The sequence below is a fragment of the Patagioenas fasciata genome, chromosome 38 (assembly GCF_037038585.1).
Source record: "Patagioenas fasciata isolate bPatFas1 chromosome 38, bPatFas1.hap1, whole genome shotgun sequence".
Classification (NCBI taxonomy): Eukaryota; Metazoa; Chordata; class Aves; order Columbiformes; family Columbidae; genus Patagioenas; species Patagioenas fasciata.
The window spans coordinates 1,786,276-1,809,059 of NC_092557.1; the positions used below are offsets into that span (position 1 = coordinate 1,786,276).

Consider the following 22,784-nt stretch of genomic DNA (forward strand, 5'->3'; position numbering starts at 1 on the left):
TTTTGGGGGCTTTTCCGTCGCTACAGCTGGAGCTGCGGTGCCTGGAGGGGCTGAGGGACCCGGGGGGGCCGCAGAGCGGGGAGCCCCCCCCCCCGTACCCCGAAAAGTGGCCCCAGAAAAAGGTACCAAAGAAGCCCCATTGGGGGCGGCCTGGCCCTTTAAATCCCCCCTTTCCCGGCCTGGCCACGCCCCCTCTTCTCTAAGCCACGCCCCTGCCCGTTTTAGGGCGTCTGTGGGTTTAAACCCCTCCCCGGTTGAAGCCACGCCCCCATTCTTTAAGCCACGCCCCCTCCATTGCAGGGCATGGTGGCTTTAAACCCCTGGTTGAAGCCACGCCCCCATTCTTTAAGCCACGCCCCCTCTCAGCCCCATGGGGCCACGCCCCCGAGGCCAAGCCACGCCTCCTCACCCCGCCGTTCACCCCCCCTTTAAGGCCACGCCCCCTCATTCTGACCGCCCCCACAAGCCCCACCCCCGTAATTAACATATTTTGTGCTAATTAACGTATTTTAATGGTAATTAACTGTTTCTCCCCCTCCTCCCAGCCCTTTCTCTCCCCTCCCCCCCCCGCAGGTTTGGACCTTTCCAAGATGGCGGCTGCGTTCCTAGGGGGCGGGGCCAGCGCTGGAGCCCCGCCCCCGCCTTTCCTCCCCGCCCACTTCCGGCCGCAAGCCCCGCCCGCCCGCCCCCCCACCAACCAGGAGGAGGAGGAGGAGGAGGCCCCGCCCCCCCCGCCCCCCTTCCCGCCCCTATTGGCCGATCCCATGCTCCCGCCCACTTCCGACTCCGACTGAGGCCACGCCCCCTCCTCCCCTCTGGCCGCGCCCCCTCCCCAGCCCCGCCCACGGGGGGCGTGGCCTCTCCCCCCCTTTTCCCTATTTATATAAATATGTAAAATGTGTCATAAAGGGGGCGGGTCCTGGAGGGGGGCGGTGCCTGAGGGGGGCGGGGTTTAGCGGGAGGGGGCGGGGCTTGGGGAGGGGGCGGGGCCGGGTTGTGGGTTTTTTTTAATAAAAAGGAGGCGAAACCGGAGCGAAAAAGCCAAAAAAAACTCAACAATTGGTGCCTTTCTGTTTATTTGTGGTTTTAACGCCCCCTCGCGGCCAATTAGAGCCTTTAATTAACCCTTTAATTAAGCCAGTTACCCCACCCACCCGCCAATCACGCGCTCTCCAATCAGCGCCGGTAATGAGCGCCCTGCCCAGCACTAAAGCCACGCCCCCCCTTCCCCACCTCCCTCCACCCCCCCTAATTAGCACCCTATGCGCTAATTAACCATTAATCTCCATTAACGTTTCCCGCCAAGCGCCGTTTCCCCGCCCCTTTAACCACGTGACGCGCGGCTTCTCCCCCCCCCCCCCCCCCCCCAACCACGTGATGCGGGGATTCTCCTCCCACCACCACCACACCACGTGACGCGGGCGCCGCCGCTCCGCCTTGCCCACGTGACGCGGGGAAGCGGAAGTGCGGGGGGAAGGACTTCCGGGCGGGAGGCTGAAGCAGAAGGAGGAGGAGGCGGCGGAGGAGGCGGCGGGTCCGGGGGTTCCGGGGGGTTCCGGGGGCGTTCGGAGCCCCGCGGCCGCTTCGCTGCCCCCATGGCGCTGTCGCTGGACCGCGACGCCTATTACCGGCGGCTGCGGCGGCTCTACGGGAGCTGGCAGGTGCGGCTGCGGGAAGCGGCGCGGGGGGAGGGGGGGGCGGGGAAGGGGCTGAGCGGCGGTTTAGCGGCCTGAGGGGGGAGGGGGTGAAAATGGGGGGGGTGGGGTGATTTGGGGGTGGGGGGGGTTGGGGCTGGTTTGGGGGGTTTGGGGCTCGTTTTGGGGGTTTTGGGGTGGTTTTCGGGGTGGTTTGGGGCTGATTTAGTCGCTAATTTTTGGAGCATTTTGGGGGGATTTAGGGGTGGTTTGGGGGGAGTTTTGGGGGGTTTTTGGGTGGTTTTGGGGGGTGATTTGGGGCTGATTTAGGGGCTGATTTGGGGGGATTTTGGGGCTGGTCTGGGACTCATTTTGGGGGTGGTCTGGGACTCATTTTGGGGGGGATTTTGGCGTGGTTATGGGGGTAGTTTGGGGCTGATTTGGGGGGGTTTGGGGCTGATTTTGGGGTGGTTTTGGGCTGATTTAGTCGCTAATTTTTGGAGCATTTTGGGGTGGTTTTGGGGGGATTTAGGGGCTATTTTGGGGGGACTTAGGGGTGGTTTGGGGCTCATTTTAGGGCTGGTTTGGAGGGATTTTTGGGGGTGGTCTGGGACTCATTTTGGGGGGAGTTTTGGGGGGGTTTGGGGCTCATTTTGGGGCTGATTTGGGGGGAGTTTGGGGGGGTTTTTGGGTGGTTTTGGGGGCTGATTTGGGGGTGGTCTGGGACTCATTTTGGGGGGAGTTTAGGGGTGGTTTAGGTGAGTGATATGGGGCTGATTTGGGGGGATTTGGGGGTGGTCTGGGACTCGTTTTAGGGGAGGTTTTGGGGCGGTTTTGGGGGGGTTTGGGGCTCATTTAGGGGCTGATTTGGGGGGAGTTTTGGGGTGGTCTTGGGGGTTTTGGGGTGGTTTGGGGGGGAGTTTGGGGCTGATTTACGGGCTGATTTGGGGGGATTTTTGGGTGGTTTTGGGGGTGGTCTGGGACTCATTTTGGGGGGAGTTTTGGGGTGGTTTTGGGGGTAGTTTGGGGCTGATTTGGGGGGGGTTGGGGGTGGTTTGGGGCTGATTTAGTCGATAATTTTTGGAGCATTTTGGGGTGGTTTTGGGGGGATTTAGGGGTGGTTTGGGGCTCATTTTAGGGCTGGTTTGGAGGGATTTTTGGGGGGTTTTGGGAGTGGTCTGGGACTCATTTCGGGGGGGTTTTGGGGGGATTTTGGGGTGGGTTTGGGGCTCATTTATGGGCTGATTTGGGGGGGGTTGGGGCTGATTTAGGGGGGGTTTTGGGGTGGTTTTGGGGGTGGTCTGGGACTCGTTTTAGGGGGAGTTTTGGGGCGGTTTTGGGGGGATTATGGGGTGGTTTGGGGCTCATTTAGGGGCTGATTTGGGGGGTGGTTTGGGGTGGTTTTGGGGGGGTTTGGGGCTGATTTGGGGGGAGTTTTGGGGTGGTTTTGGGGGGAGTTTGGGTCTGGGTTTTGGGGGATTTTGGGGCTGATTAGGGGGGATTTTTTGAGGGGATTCTTGGGTGGTTTTGGGGGGATTTAGGGGCTGATTTATGGGCATTTGGGGGGGATATGGGGATGATTTTGGGGACTGATTTGGGGGGATTTTGGGGTGGTTTGGGGGGTAATTTGGGCCTCGTTTTAGGGGTGATTTTGGGATTTTTGGGTGGTTTGGGGGTGATTTTGGAGGTTGTTTGTGGGTGGTTTTGGGGGGATTTTTGGGGCAATTTAGGGCTATTTTGGGGGTTGATTTGGGGGGATTTTGGGGTGGTTTTGGGGGTAGTTTGGGGCTGTTTTGGGGGGATTTTAGGGCTGATTTTGAGAGGATTTTTGGGTGGTTTTGGGGGGGTTTAGGGGCTGATTTTGGGGGGAGTTTGGGTCTGGTTTTTGGGTGATTTGGGGGCTGATTAGGGGGACTTTTGGGTGGTTTTGGGGGGAGCTTGGGGCCGATTTGGGGGGATTTTTGAGGGAATTTGGGCCTGATTTGGGGCCTAATTTGGGCTGAGTTAGGGGCTGATTTGGGGGCATATTTGGGGGGCAATTTGGGGCTGTTTTGGGGGGATTTTTTGGGTGGTTTTGGGGGTAGTTTGGGGCTGATTTTAGGGCTGATTTGGGGGAGTTTTGGGGCTAATTTGGGGAGAATTTTGGGCTGATTTGTGGGGATTTTGAGGTGGTTTGGGGGGTGATTTGGGGCTCATTTTAGGGCTGATTTGGGGGCTGATTTTCGAGTGGTTTGGGGGGTGATTTTTGGGGCAGATTTAGGGCCTAATTTGGGGGGATTTTGGGGGTGATTTTGGGGCATTTTGTGTCGATTCCATGTGATTTTTCCCCCCGTGTCCCCCCAGAAAGGGGAGGAAGAGCTGGGGGGGGTCGACGCCATCGTGGTCGCCGTGGGGGTGGACGAGGAGATCGTCTACGCCAAGTCCACCGCGCTACAGGTACATTTGGGGGGGTTTCCCGCCTTTTTGGGGGGGTTTCCCGCCTTTTTGGGGGGGTTTCCTGCCTTTTTGGGGGGTTTCCCGCCTTTTTGGGGGTTTTCCCGCCTTTTTTGGGGGGCTTGTTGCCCACTTTGGCGTTTCCCGCCATTTCCGTGAGGCGGTTTCCCGCCATTTTGGGGGCATTTCTTGCCCATTTTGCGTTTCCCGCCATTTTCAGGGGGGGTCTCCCCGCCATTTTGAGGCGATTTCCCCCCTTTTTGGGCACTCCCGCCGCTTTTGTGGCGTTTCCCGCCATATTTACAACCCTCTCACCGTTTTGGGGGCAATTCCGCCACTTTTGGGGCTCCTACCCCCAGTTTTTGCTGCTCCCGCCTCATTTCTGAGGTAATTTTGTGATATTTCACCAATCTCACCCCATTTCTGAGGGAATTCCGCCACATTTCACCAATCCCACCCCATTTCTGAGGGAATTCGGCCGCATTTAACCAATCCCACCCGATTTCTGAGGTAATTCCGCCACATTTAACCAATCCCACCCGATTTCTGAGGTAATTCCACCACATTTAACCAATCCCACCCCATTTCTGAGGGAATTCCGCCACATTTAACCAATCCCACCCCATTTCTGAGGTAATTCCGCCACATTTAACCAATCCCACCCCATTTCTGAGGTAATTCCGCCACATTTAACCAATCCCACCACATTTCTGAGGAAGTTCCGCCATATTTAACCAATCCCACCACAGTTTTGAGGTAATTCCGCCACATTTAACCAATCCCACCCTGTTTCTGGGGGAATTCCGCCATATTTAACCACTCACTCCCACCCCATTTCTGAGGTAATTCCGCCACATTTCACCAATCCCACCCCGTTTTTGAGGGAATTCCGCCACATTTCACCAATCCCGCCCCGTTTCTGAGGGAGCCCCCTCCATTCGGGCCCCGGTCGCCGTCCTGCAGACGTGGCTGTTCGGGTACGAGCTGACGGACACCATCATGGTGTTCTGCGAGGAGAAGATCCTCTTCATGGCCAGCAAGAAGAAGGTCGAGTTCCTCAAGCAGGTGGCGCAGGCCAAGGGCACCGAGGGCGCCAACGGCGTCCCCGCCATCACCCTCCTGGTCCGCGAGAAGGTGGGGCCCTCGGGGTGGACGTGGGGTCTTCTGGGTGGTTGTTGGGTCTACGGGGTGGCCATGGGACCTTCTGGGGGGATGTTTGGCCTACAAGGTGGACATTGGGTCTATAAGATGGCCGTGGGGTCTACGGGGTGGCCATGGGGTCTACGGGATGGCCATGGGGTCTACGGGATGGACACGGGACCTTCTGGGTGGTCTTGGGGTCTATGGGGTGGCCATGGGGTCTACAGAATGGGCATGGAAGCTTCTGGGTGGCCGTGGGGTCTACAAGGTGGACGTGAGGTCTTCTGGGTGGTTGTTTGGTCTATGGGATGGACATGGGATCTTCTGGGTGGCCGTGGGGTCTACAAGGTGGCCATGGGGTCTATGGGATGGATGTTGGGTCTACAAGGTGGCCGTGGGTTCTTCTGGGTGGGCGTTGGGTCTATGGGATGGCCATGGGGTCCTATGGGATGGCCATGGGGTCTATGGGGTGGTCGTGGGGTCTATGGGGTGGTTGTGGGGTCTATGGGGTGGTTGTGGGGTCTATGGGGTGGTTGTGGGGTCTATGGGATGGACATGGGGTCTATGGGGTGGTTGTGGGGTCTATGGGGTGGTTGTGGGGTCTATGGGGTGGATGTTGGGTCTTCTGGGTGGTTGTTGGGTCTTTGGTGTTGAACGTTGGGTCTGTGGGGTGGACGTTGGGTCTGTGGGGTGGACGTTGGGTCTGTGGGGTGGACGTTGGGTCTGTGGGGTGGACGTTGGGTCTATGGGGTGGTCGTGGGACCTTCTGGGTGGATGTTGGGTCTGTGGGGTGGACGTTGGGTCTATGGGGTGGTCGTGGGACCTTCTGGGTGGACGTTGGGTCTGTGGGGTGGACGTTGGGTCTGTGGGGTGGACTTTGGGTCTATGGGGTGGTCGTGGGACCTTCTGGGTGGATGTTGGGTCTGTGGGGTGGACGTGGGAACTTCTGGGTGGTTGTTGGGTCTTTGGTGTTGACGGTTGGGTCTTTGGTGTTGAACGTTGGGTCTATGGGATGGACGTTGGGTCTTTGGTGTTGATGTTGGGTCTACAAGATGGATGTTGGGTCTGTGGGGTGGACGTAGGAGCTTCTGGGTGGTTGTTGGGTCTTCGGTGTTGACGGTTGGGTCTACAAGGTGGACCTTGGGTCTACAAGATGGACCTTGGGTCTACAAGGTGGACCTTGGGTCTACAAGGTGGCCCTGGGGCCTTCTTGGCGCTCGCTGGGCCTTCAGGGTGGAACCCACGTCCCTCGTGGGCGGCCGCCCGCTTCTTTTACCCAATTCCCCGTGTTTTCCCCCCAGAACGAGAGCAACAAGGCCAACTTTGAGAAGATGATCGAGGCGCTGCGGAGCAGCCGGGGCGGGAAGCGCCTGGGCGTCTTCTCCAAGGACAAGTTCCCCGGAGACTTCATGAAGAGCTGGAACGACTGCCTCAGCAAGGAAGGCTTCGAGAAGGTCCGTCCCGCTCCCGCCGCCATCTTGGGCGTGGCCGCGGGGCCGCTGACGTTGTCCCCACGGCGTCCCGCAGGTGGACATCAGCGCGGCCGTCGCCTACACCATGGCGGCCAAGGAGGACGGCGAGCTCAACCTGATGCGCAAGGCGGCCGCCATCACCTCCGAGGTCTTCACCAAGTTCTTCAAGGAGCGCGTCATGGAGATCGTGGACGCCGACGAGGTGGGGGCCGCTCGCTCGGGGCGGGTTTTGGGGCGGAAAGGCGGGTTTTTGGTGTAACGGCGGCGTCGCGGTGCAGAAAGTGCGGCACAGCAAGCTGGCCGAGGCGGTGGAGAAGGCCATCGAGGAGAAGAAGTACCTGGCGGGCGCCGACCCCTCGGCCGTGGAGATGTGCTACCCGCCCATCATCCAGAGCGGCGGCAACTACAACCTCAAGTTCAGCGTCGTCAGGTGGGGCCCGAACGCCGCGAATCGGGGCGTTTTGGGCGGGTTTGGGGCGGTTTTGGGGGGGTTTTGGGCGGTTCAAGATGGCCGCCCCCGCGCGGGAGCGTCGTCCAAAATGGCGGCGCCGGGGGGTTTTACCTCGTAACGTGGCGGGAATGGGGGATTTTACCTCATAAAATGGCCGTTTTGAGTAGGTTTTGCCTCATAAAATGGTTGCGTTCAGTAACTTTACCTCATAAAATGTCCATATTGAGTAACTTTAGCTGACAAAATATCCATATTGAGTAACTTTACCTCACGAAATATCCGTATTGAGTAAATTCACCTCACAAAATGGCGGGAATGAGTGATTTTACCTCATAAAATGGCCGTTTTGAGTAATTTTTACCTCATAAAATAGTTGCATTGAGTAATTTTACCTCATAAAATATCCATTTTGAGCAATTTTACCTCATAAAATAGCAGGAATGGGTGATTTTAGCTCATAAAATGGCCATTTTGAGTAAGTTTTACCTCATAAAATGGTTGCGTTGAGTAACTTTACCTCATAAAATGTCCATATTGAGTCGTTTTACCTCACAAAATGGCGGGAATGGGTGATTTTACCTCATAAAATGGTTACATTGAGTAATTTTACCTCATAAAATGGCGGGAATGGGTAATTTCGCCTCATAAAATGGTTACGTTGAGTAATTTTATCTCATAAAATGACCAGAATGGGTTATTTTACCTCATAAAATAGTGATAATGGGTGATTTTACCTCATAAAACGGTTACGTTGAGTAATTTTACCTCAGAAAATGACCAGAATGGGACATTTTACCTCATAAAATGCTGGGAACGGGTCATTTCAGCCCCCCAAATTCACATTTCACCCCCCAAACTTTATATTTCCACCCCCAAAATCCGCGTTTCCCCCCAAAAAAAATTCCCCGAATTCGCGTTTTCCCCCTCGAATTCGCGTTTCCCCCCCCAAATTCGCGTTTTCCCCCCAAATTGCGCGTTTCCTCCCCGAACCGCAGCGACAAGAGCCACATGCACTTTGGCGCCATCACCTGCTCCATGGGCATCCGCTACAAGTCGTACTGCTCCAACCTGGTCCGCACGCTGATGGTGGATCCGCCGCAGGACGTGCAGGAGAACTACGGCTTCCTGCTGCACCTCCAGGACGAGATGCTCAAGGAGATGCGCCACGGTGAGCCCACCGTTCCGGAGTTCGCGTTTAGAACTTCCGAGATGGCCAAATTTCGGAATTTCGGATTCCGGACTTCTTTTGAGATGGCGAAATTTCGAAATTTCAGGTTTAGAACTTCTTTTGAGATTTGGAAATTTTGAAATTTCAGATTTAGAACTTCTTTTGAGATTTGGAAATTTTGAAATTTCAGATTTAGAACTTCTTTTGAGATTTGGAAATTTCGAAATTTCAGGTTTAGAACTTCTTTTGAGATTTGGAAATTTTGAAAATTCGGATTTAGAACTTCTTTTGAGATTGCAAAATTTCGGAAATGTCGGATTCCGAACTTCTTTTGAGATGGCGAAATTTCGAAATTTCAGATTCCGGACTTCTTTTCAGATGGCGAAATTTCGGAATTTCAGATTTAGAACTTCTTTTGAGATTTGGAAATTTTGAAAATTCGGATTCCGAACTTCTTTTGAGATTTGCGAAATTTCAGAAATTTCGGATTCCGAACTTCTTTTGAGATTTGCGAAATTTCAGAAATTTCGGATTCCGAACTTCTTTTGAGATTGCGAAATTTCAGATTCCGAACTTCTTTTGAGATGGCGAAATTTCGGAAATTTCGGATTCCGAACTTCTTTTGAGATTTGCGAAATTTCAGAAATTTCGGATTCCGAACTTTTGAGATTGCGAAATTTCGAAATTTCGGATTTAGAACTTCTTTTGAGATTTCGAAATTTCAGATTCCGAACTTCTTTTGAGATTTGGAAATTTTGAAAATTCGGATTCTGAACTTCTTTTGAGATTTGCGAAATTTCGGAAATTTCGGATTCCGGACTTCTTTTGAGATTGCGAAATTTTGAAATTTCGGATTCCGAACTTCTTTTGAGATTTGGAAAATTCAGATTTTGAGCTTTTGAGGTTTCGAAATTTTGGAAATTCAGATTTCGAACTTTTGAGGTTTCGAAATTTTGGAAATTCAGATTTTGAACTTTTGAGGTTTCGAAAATTCAGATTTCGAACTTTTGAGGTTTCGAAATTTTGGAAATTCAGATTTCGAACTTTTGAGGTTTCGAAAATTCAGATTTTGAGCTTTTGAGGTTTCGAAATTTCGAAAATTCAGATTTCGAACTTTTGAGGTTTCGAAATTTCGAAAATTCGGATTTCAAACAACTTTTGAGATTTCAAACTTCTTTTGAGGTTTCGAACTTTTGAGATTTCAAAATTGTGAAATTTCAGATTTCGAACTTTTGAGATTTTGAAATTTCAGATTTCAAACTTCTTTTGAGATTTCGAAATTGTGAGATTTCGCAATTGCGAACTTGTGAGATTGGGAGATTTCGGCGCCCCCAACGCGCCGCTCTCCCCCGCTGCAGGCGCCAAGCTGTGCGACGTCTACGCGGCCGTGATGGAGCTGGTCAAGAAGCAGAAGCCGGAGCTGCTGAGCAAAATCACCAAGAATTTGGGGTGAGGAGGGCGGGATTTGGGGCTGCGGGGCGCTCGGGGCCGCTCTGGACGCGCTGCTGGGGTCTCCGCAGCTTCGCCATGGGCATCGAGTTCCGCGAGGGCTCCCTGGTCATCAACAGCAAGAACCAGCAGCGCCTCAAGAAGGGTGAGCGACCCCCAAAAGCCACGGCTTTCACCCCAAATCCGCCTTTTCCCGACAGAAAAGTGGCTTTTCTACCCCAAATTGGCCCTTTCCACCTCAAAATTGGCTTTTTCTACCCAAAATTGGCCTTTCCCGCCACAATTTCTTTCCCCGATCCTCTCAGACTGTCCCAGATCTCCAAAATTTGTCCCACTACCCCAAAATTTTCTCTCCACCCCAAATTTTGTCCCGAATTTCCCAATTTTTGTCCCAAAATTTTGTCCCAAATTTCCAAATTTTTGTCCCAAATTTCCCAAAACTTAATCCCCAAATTTCCTCCCCAATCCACCAAAATTTTGTCCCAGATTTTCCGTATTTCCTCCCCAAATCTTGTCCCCAGTTTCCTCCCAAATCTCCCAAAACTTTGTCCCCATCCTCCCGAATTTTGTTCCCAATTTTTCAAATTTCCTCCCAAACCTTTCCAAATTTCGTCCCGAGTTTCCTCCTGAATCTCCCAAAATTTTGCTCCTGACCTCCCAAAGTTTTATCCCAAATTTTCCCAATTTCCTCCCTAATCGCCCAAATTTCCTCCTGAAATTTTCTTCCCAATTTCCCAAAATTTTCTTACAAATTCCCTGAAAATTTTGTCCTCAATTTCTCAAATTTCCTCCCACAATCTCCCAAACTTTTGTCCCCAAACTCCCAAATCTCCTCACGAATCTCCCAGAATTTCCCCCCGCAATCTCCCAAATTTCTTCCCCAAACTACCAAATTTCCCCCTGAATCTCCCCAAATTTCATCCCCAGTCTCCCAAATTTCCTCCCAAATCTCCCAAATTTCCTCCCGAATTTGCGCAGGGATGGTTTTCAGCATCAACGTCGGCTTTTCCGACCTCCCCAACAAGGAGGGCAAGAAACCCGAGGAGAAGACGTACGCCATGTTCATCGGGGACACCGTCCTGGTGGACGAGGTGACCATTTCCTCCCCAAATTTCAATTTTCCTCCCCAAATTTCAATTTTCCCTCCCAAATTTCAATTTCCCCCCCAATTTTCCTCCATTTCCAGGATGGCCCGGCCACCGTCCTCACCACCGTTAAGAAGAAGGTCAAGAACGTCGGCATTTTCCTCAAGGTGCCCAAATTTCACCTCCGAAATTTGAAATTTTAAATCCGAAATTTTGAAATCTGAAATTTTTGTGACCTGAAAAATGTGGATTTTCCCCCCCATAAGAATGAAGATGAAGAGGAGGAGGAGGAGGATAAAGATGAGGCCGAAGATCTTCTGGGGCGCAGCTCCCGGGCGGCTCTTCTGACCGAGCGCACGCGGGTGGGAATTTTGGGGCGAAATCCGGGGATTTTGGGCAATTTGGGGTGGCCTTTCAGGAGGAGATTGGGGAGGATTTTGGGGGCAATTTGGGAGGATTTTGAGGGGATTTCGGGGGGAATTTGGGGCTTTGGGGACAAGGATTTGTCACTTGAGTGCGTGGACAAGGCCCAAAAGCATCTGAAACAGAAATTTTGGGGTAAAATCTGTGGATTTTGGGCAATTTTGGGCGGGTTTTGGGGCGTTTTAGGAGGAGCGATGGGGAGGATTTTGGGGGGATTTTTGGGAGGATTTTGGGGGAATTTGGGGTTTCGGGGACAATTATTTGTCCCTTAAATGTGTGGACAAGGCCCAAAAGCATCCAAAGCAGGAGTTTTAGGGCAAAATTTGGGGATTTTGGGCAATTTGGGGTGATTTTAGGAGGAGCTATGGGCCAGGCCTTCATGGCCGCGGGTGCATTTCTTGCGTCTCATCCCTCGTAATTCATGCGTTCTTGGGTCGAATTGGGGCATTTTGGGCTGGAAGTGGAGCGTTTTTCGGCGGGTGTGACCATTTTGGGGTGAAATCGAGCGTTTTCGGGGTTCTTTGGCGCCCAGAACGAGCTGACGGCCGAGGAGAAGCGCCGGGCGCACCAGAAGGAGTTGGCCACGCAACTCAACGAGGAAGCGCGGCGGCGCTTGACCGAGCAGAAGGGCGAGCAGCAGATCCAAAAGTACCCCCAAACCCGCCTTTTCTGAGGTAAAAATCCCCCGTTTTGGGTGTTTTTGGGGGGGTTTGAGGTGTTTTCTCGCCCCCTAGGGCCCGGAAGTCCAACATCTCCTATAAGAACCCGGCGTTGATGCCCAAGGAGCCGCACATCAGGGAGATGAAGATCTACATCGATAAGAAGTACGAGACCGTCATCATGCCCGTGTTCGGCATTGCCACCCCCTTCCACATCGCCACCATCAAGGTACGGCCCCAAAAACGGGCAAAATGGCCCCAAAAACGGGCAAAACGAGCCCGGGAAACCCCAGAATGGCCCCCGGAAACCCCAAAATGGCCCCTGGAGACTCCAAAATACCTCAGAAATTCACTGAAAAAAGGGCAGAAGTAGGTGGTTTTGGGGTCCCACCTTCAACCTGAGGTGGTTTTGGGGTCCAGCCTTCAACCTGAGGTGGTTTTGGGGTCCCACCTTCAACCTGAGGTGGTTTTGGGGTCCCACCTTCAACCTGAGGTGGTTTTGGAGTCCCACCTTGAACTTGAGGTGGTTTTGGGGTCCCACCTTGAACTTGAGGTGGTTTTGGGGTCCCACCTTGAACTTGAGGTGGTTTTGAGGTCCCGCCTTGAACCTGAGGTGGTTTTGGGGTCCCACCTTGAACCTGAGGTGGTTTTGGGGTCCCACCTTGAACCTGAGGTGGTTTTGGGGTCCCACCTTGAACTTGAGGTGGTTTTGGGGTCCCGCCTTGAACCTGAGGTGGTTTTGGGGTCCCACCTTGAACCTGAGGTGGTTTTGGGGTCCCACCTTGAACTTGAGGTGGTTTTGGGGTCCCGCCTTGAACCTGAGGTGGTTTTGGGGTCCCACCTCCACCCCGAGGTGTTTTTGGGGCTGAAGGGCTGTTTTTCGGGTGTCCCCCGCAGAACATCAGCATGTCGGTGGAGGGCGACTACACCTACCTGCGCATCAACTTCTACTGCCCGGGCAGCGCCCTGGGCCGCAACGAGGGCAACATCTTCCCCAACCCCGAGGCCACCTTCGTCAAGGAGATGTGAGCCAGGCCACCATCTTGGGTCCCCTTGGGTCTTCTTGGGTCCCTTTGGGTCTTCTTGGGTCCCTTTGGGTCTTCTTGGGTCCCGTTGGGCTTGGTTGGGTCCCCTTGGGTCCTGTTGGGTTCTCTTGGGTCTCATTGGGTTTGGTTGGGTCTCCTTGGGTCTTCTTGGGTCCCCTTGGGACCTGTTGGGTTCTGGGGTCACCTCAGCCATCATTGTCCCCACTGGTCAAGGAGATGTGAGTCGGCCATCTTGGAGCAGCCATTGGGTCCCCTTGGGTCTTGTTGGGTCCCCTTGGGTCTTGTTGGGTCCCCTTGGGTCCCATTGGGTTTGGTTGGGTTCTGTTGGGTCTTCTTGGGTCCTGTTGGGTTCTGGGGGTCACCTCAACCATCATTGTCCCCATTTGTCAAGGAGATGCAAGTGAGTCGGCCATCTTGGAGCCATTGGGTCCCCTTGGGTCTCCTTGGGTCTCCTTGGGTCTTGTTGGGTTTGGTTGGGTCCCCTTGGGTCCTCTTGGGTCTTCTTGGGTCCCATGGGGTTCTGGGGTCACCTCAACCATCATTGTCCCCATTTGTCAAGGAAATGTGAGTCGGCCATCTTGGAGCGTTGCATTTGGTTGGGTCTTGTTGGGTTTGGTTGGGTCCCATTGGATCTTGTTGGGTTCTCTTGGGTCCCGTTGGGTCCCGTTGGGTTCCGTTGGGTCCCCCTTGGGTTCTGTTGGGTTTTGTTGGGTCCTGTTGGGTTCCATTGGGTCCCATTGGGCTTTGGGGTCACCTCAACCACCGTTGTCCCCACCGCAGAACCTACCGGGCGTCCAACATGAAGACGCCGGGCGAGCAGACGGTGCCGGCCGTCAACCTCCAGAACGCCTTCCGCATCATCAAGGAGGTCCAGAAGCGCTACAAGACGCGCGAGGCCGAGGAGAAGGAGAAGGAGGTGAGGACAACCCCCCGTGAGGTGTCTCATGGTGTCTCCTCCACCTCCTGAATGGCCGAAGAGCATCACGAACCACTCGTTTGGCTCCCCCAGGGCATCGTCAAGCAGGATTCGCTGGTCATCAACCTCAACCGCAGCAACCCCAAGCTCAAGGACCTCTACATCCGGCCCAACATCGCCCAGAAGAGGATGCAGGGGTCGCTGGAGGCCCACGTCAATGGTATTGGGGCTGTGCTGGCCAACATGGGGCTCCCCGTGGCCCGGGGACCTGGGTTTGGGGGTTCTTTGTGGTCTTTTGGGGTCTCCTGGTGGTTCCTGGTGGTTATTTGGGAGGTTCTCCATGTGGTTTTGGGGTCTCCTGATGGTTCTTTGGGGTCTCCTGATGGTTCTTTGGGGTCTCCTGATGGTTCTTTGGGGTCTCTTCATGGTGTTTTGGGGTCTCCTTGTTGTTTTTTGGAGGTTCTTGGTGGTTTTTTCAGGCCTCCTGATGGTTTTTTGGGGTCTCCTTGTTTGTTTGGAGGTTCTTGGTGGTTCCTTGGGTTCTCCTGGTGGTTTTTTTGGGTTCTCCTGGTGGTTTTTTGGGTTCTCCTGGTGGTTTTTTGGGTTCTCCTGGTGGTTTTTTGGAGGTTCTTGGTGGTTTTCTGGAGTCTCCTGGTGGTTTTTTGGGCCCCCCTCATGGTCCTTGACCTGTCCCCGTGGTCCCCCGTGCTGCCCCCAGGCTTCCGCTTCACGTCGGTGCGCGGGGACAAGGTGGACATCCTGTACAACAACATCAAGCACGCCGTGTTCCAGCCCTGCGACGGCGAGATGATCATCGTGCTCCACTTCCACCTCAAGGTCTCCCCCGGCCCCGCCTCCCCGCCCCCCGGCCCCGCCCCCCACGCCCCCCCCAGCCCCATTTCCGCCCTTTCTCGCCCCAGAACGCCATCATGTTCGGCAAGAAGCGCCACACGGACGTGCAGTTCTACACCGAGGTGGGCGAGATCACCACCGACCTGGGCAAGCACCAGCACATGCACGACCGCGACGACCTCTACGCCGAGCAGGTGCGGCCGTCGCCCCCATGGCCAATGAGTTTTGGGCTCGTTTCGCTCGGTTTTGGGTCCGTTGGCCCCTAATTGGGACTGTTGATCCCTGGTTGGGTGGGTTGACCCCTTGTTGGGTCCATTGATCCCTCATTGGGCCGGTTGACCCCCTGGTTGGGTCTGTTGACCCCTGGTTGGGTGGGTTGGCCCCTCATTGGGTCCATTGACCCCTCATTGGGTGGGTTGACCCCCCATTGGGTCCATTGACCCCTGGTTGGGTGGGTTGACCCCCCATTGGGTCCATTGACCCCTGGTTGGGTGGGCTGACCCCCTATTGGGTCCATTGGCCCCTCATTGGGTGGGTTGACCCCCTCATTGGGTGGGTTGACCCCCTCATTGGGTGGGTTGGCCCCCCGTTGGATCCATTGGCCCCTCATTGGGCCGGTTGACCCCCTTGTTGGGTCCATTGACCCCCTTGTTGAGTCCATTGGCCCCTCATTGGGTGGATTGACCCCTCGTTGGGTCCATTGATCCCTCATTGGGTGGGATTGACCCCCCAGTGGGTCCATTGGCCCCTCATTGGGTTGGTTGACCCCTCGTTGGGTTGCTTGGTCTTACTTTTGGGGTCCTTGACCCATTTTTGGGTCGGTCAGCTTGTTTTGGGTCAATTGACCCAATCTGAGGTCAGTTTGGCTCGGGTTTTGGGGCTGCTTGGCCCAGTTTTACGTTGGTTGGTCTCATTTTTTGGTCGGTTGACCTTGGTTTTGGGCAGTTGACCCGTTTTGGGGTTGACGCCATTTTTGGGGGTGGGTTGACCCAGTTTTGGGTCATCTGACCCCATTTTTGGGTCATCTGAGCCTGTTTTCGGGGTCGTCTCATCCCCAGATGGAGCGGGAGATGCGGCACAAGCTCAAGACGGCCTTCAAGAACTTCATTGAGAAGGTGGAGGCCCTGACCAAGGAGGAGCTGGAGTTCGAGGTGCCGTTCCGGGAGCTGGGGTGAGTCCGCGCCTCCCGCCTGCGTTTTGGGGTCTCCACGTGGTTCCTTGGGTTCTCCTGGTGGTTCCTTGGGGTCTCCTGATGTTTCTTTGGGTTCTCCTGGTGGTTCCTTGGGGTTCTCCTGGTGGTGGTTCCTTGGGTTCTCCTGATGTTTCTTTGGGTTCTCCTGGTGGTTCCTTGGGTTCTCCTGATGTTTCTTTGGGGTATCCTGGTGGTTCTTTGGGTTCTCCTGATGTTTCTTTGGGTTCTCCAGGTGGTTCTTTGGGGTCTCCAGGTGGTTCTTTGGGTTCTCCAGGTGGTTCTTTGGGTTCTCCAGATGTTTCTTTGGGTTCTCCAGATGTTTCTTTGGGTTCTCCTGGTGGTTCCTTGGGTTCTCCTGATGTTTCTTTGGGGTATCCTGGTGGTTCTTTGGGTTCTTCTGATGTTTCTTTGGGTTCTCCTGGTGGTTCCTTGGGTTCTCCTGATGTTTCTTTCGGGTATCCTGGTGGTTCTTTGGGTTCTCCTGATGTTTCTTTGGGGTCTCCAGGTGGTTCTTTGGGTGCTCCAGATGTTTCTTTGGGTTCTCCTGGTGGTTCCTTGGGGTGTCCAGGTGGTTCCTTGGGGTCTCCTGCTGGTTTTCTGGTCTAACAGCGGGTTCTGTGGCGCAGGTTCAATGGGGCCCCGTATCGCAGCACCTGCCTCCTCCAACCCACCAGCAGCGCCTTGGTCAACTGCACCGAGTGGGTGAGTTGGGGCTCCAGCGCCACTTTGGGGGGGTCCCCATGGCCTTTGGGGGGGTCCCTGGGACCTTTGGGGGTCACCACGACTTGGAGGTGCCAACAAATGTGAAGGTTCCTCAACACGCTGAGGGTTCCTCAATAACTCCAGGGGTTCCTCAACTTGTTGAAGGTTCCTCAATAACTCAAGAGGTTCCTTAGCACATTGAAGGTTCCTCAACATGTTGAAGGTTCCTCAAGAGGTTTCTCAATAACTCCAGAGGTTCCTCAAGAGGTTGATGGTTCCTCAGTAACTCCAGAGGTTCCTCAACTTGTTGAAGGTTCCTCAATAACTCATGAGGAACCTCTTGAATTGTTCAGGAACCTCCAACGTGTTGAGAAACCTCTTGAGGTTGATGGTTCCTCAACAACTCAAGAGGTTCCTCAAGAGGTTGATGGTTCCTCAACAACTCAAGAGGTTCCTCAAGAGGTTGATGGTTCCTCAACAACTCAGGAGGTTCCTCAAGAGGTTGATGGTTCCTCAACAACTCAGGAGGTTCCTCAAGAGCCTGAAGGTTCCTCAGTAACTCCAGAGGTTCCTCAATAGCTCAAGAGGTTCCTCAAGAACTCCAGAGGTTCCTCAACCCGTTGAAGGTTCCTCCAGAGGTTCCTCAACCCGTTGAAGCTTCCTCCGGAGGTTCCTCAACCCGTTGAAGGTTCCTCCAGAGGTTCCTCAACCCGTTGAAGGTTCCTCCAGAGGTTCCTCAACCCGTTGAAGGTTCCTCAAGAGGTTCCTCAATCCGTTGAAGGTTCCTCCAGAGGTTCCTCAACACGTTGAAGGTTCCTCCAGAGGTTCCTCAACCCGTTGAAGGTTCCTCCAGAGGTTCCTCAACACGTTGAAGGTTCCTCCAGAGGTTCCTCAACCCGTTGAAACTTCCTCCAGAGGTTCCTCAACCCGTTGAAGCTTCCTCCAGAGGTTCCTCAACCTGTTGAAGGTTCCTCAAGAGGTTCCTCAATCCGTTGAAGGTTCCTCCAGAGGTTCCTCAACCTATTGAAGGTTCCTCCAGAGGTTCCTCAACCTATTGAAGGTTCCTCAAGAGGTTCCTCAATCCGTTGAAGGTTCCTCAAGAGGTTCCTCAATCCGTTGAAGGTTCCTCAAGAGGTTCCTCAACCCGTTGAAGGTTCCTCCAGAGGTTCCTCAACCCGTTGAAGGTTCCTCAAGAGGTTCCTCAACCCGTTGAAGGTTCCTCCAGAGGTTCCTCAACCTGTTGAAGGTTGCTCCGGAGGTTCCTCAACACGTTGAAGGTTCCTCCAGAGGTTCCTCAACCTGTTGAAGGTTCCTCCAGAGGTTCCTCAACACGTTGAAGGTTCCTCCAGAGGTTCCTCAACCTGTTGAAGGTTCCTCCGGAGGTTCCTCAACCCGTTGAAGGTTGCTCCAGAGGTTCCTCAATCCGTTGAAGGTTGCTCCAGAGGTTCCTCAACCCATTGAAGGTTCCTCAAGAGGTTCCTCAACCTGTTGAAGGTTCCTCAAGAGGTTCCTCAACCCATTGAAGCTTCCTCCGGAGGTTCCTCAACCCGTTGAAGCTTCCTCAAGAGGTTCCTCAACCCGTTGAAGGTTCCTCCGGAGGTTCCTCAACCCGTTGAAGGTTCCTCAAGAGGTTCCTCAATCCGTTGAAGGTTGCTCCAGAGGTTCCTCAACCCGTTGAAGGTTCCTCCGGAGGTTCCTCCACACATTGCGGAGGTTCCTCCACCACCAGAGGTTCCCCCCGACTTGTGGTGACCCCAAAGCTCCCCCCCAACCCGTGGTGAGGCGGAGGCCGCGTGGTGACCCGTGTCCCCCCGCAGCCGCCGTTCGTGGTGACGCTGGACGAGGTGGAGCTGATCCACTTCGAGCGCGTGCAGTTCCACCTCAAGAACTTCGACATGGTGGTGGTCTACAAGGACTACGCCAAGAAGGTCACCATGATCAACGCCATCCCCGTCGCCTCGCTCGACCCCATCAAGGAGTGGCTCAAGTACGCCCGTCCGGGGCCCGTTCGGGGCCGTTTGCGCCCAAATTGCGTGAAATTCCAAAATTTGGACGTGTCCGGGTGTGCGTTGGAAATTCGAAGGGAATTGTGAAATTTTGAAGGGGTTTTGGTCAAATTTGGAGGCGGCTTTTTGGAAGTTTCGTGGGGTTTTCCTCACAAAATTTCAAGGTGGTTTTGGAAGTTTTGAGGCGTTTTCCTCGCAAAATTTCGAGGTGGATTTCAGAAATTTTGAGTGGTTTTCCTCGTGGAATTCTGAGGTGGGTTTTGAAAATTTTAAGGGGTTTTCCTCACGTAATTTTGAGGGGGATTTCAGAAATTTCGAGGTGTTTTCCTCGCAAAATTTCGTGGTGGATTCTAAACATTTTGAGTGGTTTTTCTCATGAAATTTTGAGGTAAATTTCAGAAATTCTGACAGGTTTTCCTCACAAAATTTTGAGGTGGATTCTGAAAATTTTAAGAGGTTTTCTTTGGGAAATTTTGAGGTGGATTTCAGAAATTTTGAGGTGTTTTCCTCATGAAATTTTGAGGCAGATCTTGAATATTTTAAGGGGTTTTCCTCCCAGAATTTCAAGGTGGATTTTGGACATTTTGAGTGGTTTTCTTTTGGAAATTTTGAGGCAGATTTGGAACATTCTGAGGGGTTTTGCTCACATAATTTTGCGGTAAATTTCAGAAATTTTGAGGTGTTTTCCTCATGAAATTTTGACGTGGATTCTGAAAATTTTAAGGGGTTTTCCTTGTGAAATTTCACGGTGGATTTTGACCATTTTGGAGTGTTTGCCTTGCAAAATTTCGCGGTGGATTTTCAGAAATTTTGAGGTGTTTTCCTCACAAAATTTTGAGGCAGATTTCGAACATTTTAAGGGGATTCCTTGTGAAATTTTGAGTTGGATTTCGAACATTTTGGGGTGTTTTCCTCACGAAATTTCGCGCTGGATTTCGACCATTTTGAGGTGTTTTCCTCACGAAATTTCGCGCTGGATTTCGACCATTTTGAGGTGTTTTCCTCACGAAATTTCGCGCTGGATTTCGACCATTTTGGGGTGTTTTCCTCACGAAATTTCGCGCTGGATTTCGACCATTTTGAGGTGTTTTCCTCGCGAAATTTCGCGCTGGATTTCGACCATTTTGAGGTGTTTTCCTCGCGAAATTTCGCGCTGGATTTCGACCATTTTGAGGTGTTTTCCTCGCGAAATTTCGCGCTGGATTTCGACCATTTTGAGGTGTTTTCCTCGCGAAATTTCGCGCTGGATTTCGACCATTTTGAGGTGTTTTCCTCACGAAATTTCGCGCTGGATTTCGGCCGTTTTGGGACGTTTCCCCCGGGATTTTGAGCCGGATTCGGCAGCTTCGGGCGCTGTCTCGCATGTCCCCGCAGCTCCTGCGACCTCAAGTACACGGAGGGCGTGCAGTCGCTCAACTGGACCAAGATCATGAAGACCATCGTGGACGACCCCGAGGGCTTTTTCGAGCAGGGCGGGTGGAGCTTCCTGGAGCCCGAGGGGGAGGTGCGGCCATCTTGTCCCCATGTCTTGGTGTCCCCATGTCTTGGTGTCCCCATGTCTTGGTGTCCCCATGTCTTGACATCTCTGCCTTGACCTCCCCCATGATGTCCCCACGTCTTGGTGTCCCCACCTTAAGCTTCTTCATGGTGTCCCCAACCCTATGGTGTCCCCAGGTCTTGGTGTCCCTAGGTCTTGGTGTCCCCACCTTGAGGTTCTCCAAGTTGTCCCCAACCCCACGTTGTCCCCACCTCGAGCGTTTCCACCTTGTCCCCGACCCCACGTCTTGGTGGCCCCACCTTGAGCTTCTCCATGTTGTCCCCAACCCCAGGTCTTGGTGTCCCCATGTCTTGGTGTCCCCAGGTCTTGGTGTCCCCATGTCTTGACATCTCTGCCTTGACCTCCCCCATGATGTCCCCACGTCTTGGTGTCCCCAGCTTAAGCTTCTCCATGGTGTCCCCAACCCTATGGTGTCCCCATGTCTTGGTGTCCCCATGTCTTGGTGTCCCCACCTTGAGCTCCCCCATGTTGTCCCCAACCCCATGTTGTCCCCACATTGGGTTGACCCCACACTTGACATCCCTTCCCCAGCTTCTCCATATTGTCCCCAGCCCCACATTGTCCCCATGTCTTGGTGTCCCCTCCTTGAGCGTCTCCACCTTGTCCCCAACCCCATGTTGTTCCCACCTTGAGTTGTCCCCATGTCTTGGTGTCCCCACACTTGGTGTCCCCTCCTTGAGCTTCTCCACCTTGTCCTAACCCCATGTTGTTCAACCTTGAGTTGTCCCCACGTCTTGGTGTCCCCACGTCTTGGTGTCCCCACCTTGAGCTTCTCCACTTTGTCCCCTACCCCATGTTGTTCAACCTTGAGTTGTCCCCATGTCTTGGTGTCCCCACCTTGAATTTCTCCACCTTGTCCTAACCCCATGTTGTTCCCACCTTGAGTTGTCCCCACGTCTTGGTGTCCCCACGTCTTGGTGTCCCCCCGTCTTGGTGTCCCCCCCGTTGTCCCCACGCTGTCCCCATGGTCCCCGCCGTCCCCAGGGCAGCGACGCCGAGGTGGCGGATTCGGAGTCGGAGATGGAGGACGAGACGTTCAACCCGTCGGAGGAGGATTACGAGGAGGAGGAGGACGACAGCGACGAGGACTATTCCTCCGAGGCCGAGGAGTCGGGTACGGCCCCGTGGGGCCACCACAGCACCCTGTGGGGCCACCAGCCCCACCACAGCCCCATGGAGTCCCAGCAGAACCGTGGGGAGATCAGAGACACCACGGGGACCCAGAGGGACCAATGGGGACACATGGAGACCATGGACTAGAGAGGGAGGGCTTTAGGACCCTGGGGAGCCCAGTGGGGACCCATAGAACCCCATGGGGACCCATAGAACCCCATGGGGACCCATAGAGACAAATGGGGAACCCATAGAGACAAATGGGGAACCCATAGAGACCCAGAGGGACCCATAGGGACCATAGAATAGAGAGGGAGGGTTTTAGGACCCATAGAGACAAATGGGGACCCATAGAGACAAATGGGGACCCAGAGAGACCCAGAGGGACCCATAGGGACCATAGAATAGAGAGGGAGGGTTTTGGGACCGTGGGAGTCTATAGGTCCCAATAGAGACCCATAGTGACCCATGGGGACCCATAGAGCCCCATAGAGACAAATGGGGACCCATAGAGATCCATAGGGAACATAGAATAGGGAGGGAGGGTTTTAGGACCCTGGGGAGCCTGTAGGTGCCAATAGAGAGCAGTGGGGACCCATGGGGACCCCTGGAGCGCAATGGGGGGACCCATAGCGCCCACAGAGCCCCACAGAGTGACCCATAGGGACCAGTGGGGCCCCATAGCGCCCCATAGCGCCCCATAGCACCCCTTGTTTTGCAGAGTACTCCAAGGAGTCGCTGGGGAGCGAGGAGGAGAGCGGGAAGGACTGGGACGAACTGGAGGAGGAGGCGCGCAAAGGTGGGGTCAAAGGTCACGGACAAGGTCCCTGTGACCTTTGGGGGCGGGGGCTCCCCCCCTATAACGAGGGGAGACCCCCCCCCCCCCGCTTTGCCCCGTGCGATCACGTGACCTCCTTGCCCCGCCCACAGCTGACCGCGAGAGCCAATACGAGGAGGAGGAGGAGCGTGGGCGGAGCCGCAAGCGCAAAGCCCCGCCCCCCCGGGGCCGCCACGCCCTTCCCGCCAAAAAGAAGAGGAAGTAGAACCCGCCCCCTTCCCCTGCCCCTCCCCCCACCTCCCTTCCCCCTCCCCCGCCGCGACTTCGGGAGAATTTTGGGCCCCAAATCCCCCCAAAAAGCACCTTGGGGACCCCAAAATTCCCCCCACAGGGGGAAGGGGGGGGGCTGAAAATTCATCAGGAAGCCCCAAAATTTCCCGTTTTCGTCGGGTTTTTTTTGTTGTTTTTGTTATTTTCTCTATTTATCGGCGTTTTCGGGGCTTTTCCCCCGGGTTTTGGGGCGGATCCCTCGTTTTTGGGGTCCCCCCCCTCCCCCCCGTTCTGTAGCCGGTGGTTTTTGTTTTGTTTGGTTTTTTTTCCAATAAATAAAATGTCGTTTTTTTAAGGTTTTTTAACTAAAATGTGAGCTTTTTTCGCCCAGAATTCCCCCCAAAAAACCGGGGGCAGATCAGTGGGAGGAACGAACC

At 54.1% G+C, this 22,784-nt stretch overlaps 2 protein-coding genes across 3 annotated transcripts in view; both read left to right on the top strand.

Annotated features, from left to right (window-relative positions):
* The window catches only part of CHD8 (chromodomain helicase DNA binding protein 8), a 38,561-nt gene extending 37,500 nt beyond the window's left edge, over window positions 1-1,061 (top strand). For both annotated transcript variants that reach the window (XM_065859340.2, XM_071801415.1), the window contains 2 exons: window positions 27-122; window positions 546-1,061. In XM_065859340.2, coding sequence (XP_065715412.2) covers window positions 27-122; window positions 546-794 — 345 coding nt within the window. In that variant the 3' untranslated portion in view covers window positions 795-1,061. The remainder of the gene's footprint in view (window positions 1-26; window positions 123-545) is intronic.
* Window positions 1,062-1,528: 467 nt separating this feature from the next.
* On the top strand, window positions 1,529-22,706 carry SUPT16H (SPT16 homolog, facilitates chromatin remodeling subunit). Its single transcript, XM_065859341.2, has 26 exons — window positions 1,529-1,661; window positions 3,978-4,070; window positions 5,031-5,201; window positions 6,509-6,661; window positions 6,735-6,881; window positions 6,958-7,109; window positions 8,126-8,298; window positions 9,657-9,747; window positions 9,819-9,892; window positions 10,726-10,838; window positions 10,934-10,999; window positions 11,099-11,194; window positions 11,788-11,903; window positions 11,990-12,143; window positions 12,812-12,939; window positions 13,741-13,876; window positions 13,970-14,096; window positions 14,595-14,713; window positions 14,797-14,922; window positions 15,787-15,899; window positions 16,547-16,622; window positions 18,440-18,609; window positions 20,003-20,132; window positions 21,171-21,300; window positions 22,021-22,098; window positions 22,230-22,706. The coding sequence occupies exons 1-26, from the start codon at window positions 1,596-1,598 to the stop codon at window positions 22,340-22,342; spliced, it is 3,111 nt and encodes a 1,036-aa protein (XP_065715413.1). The 5' UTR covers window positions 1,529-1,595; the 3' UTR covers window positions 22,343-22,706.
* Window positions 22,707-22,784: the final 78 nt, after the last annotated feature.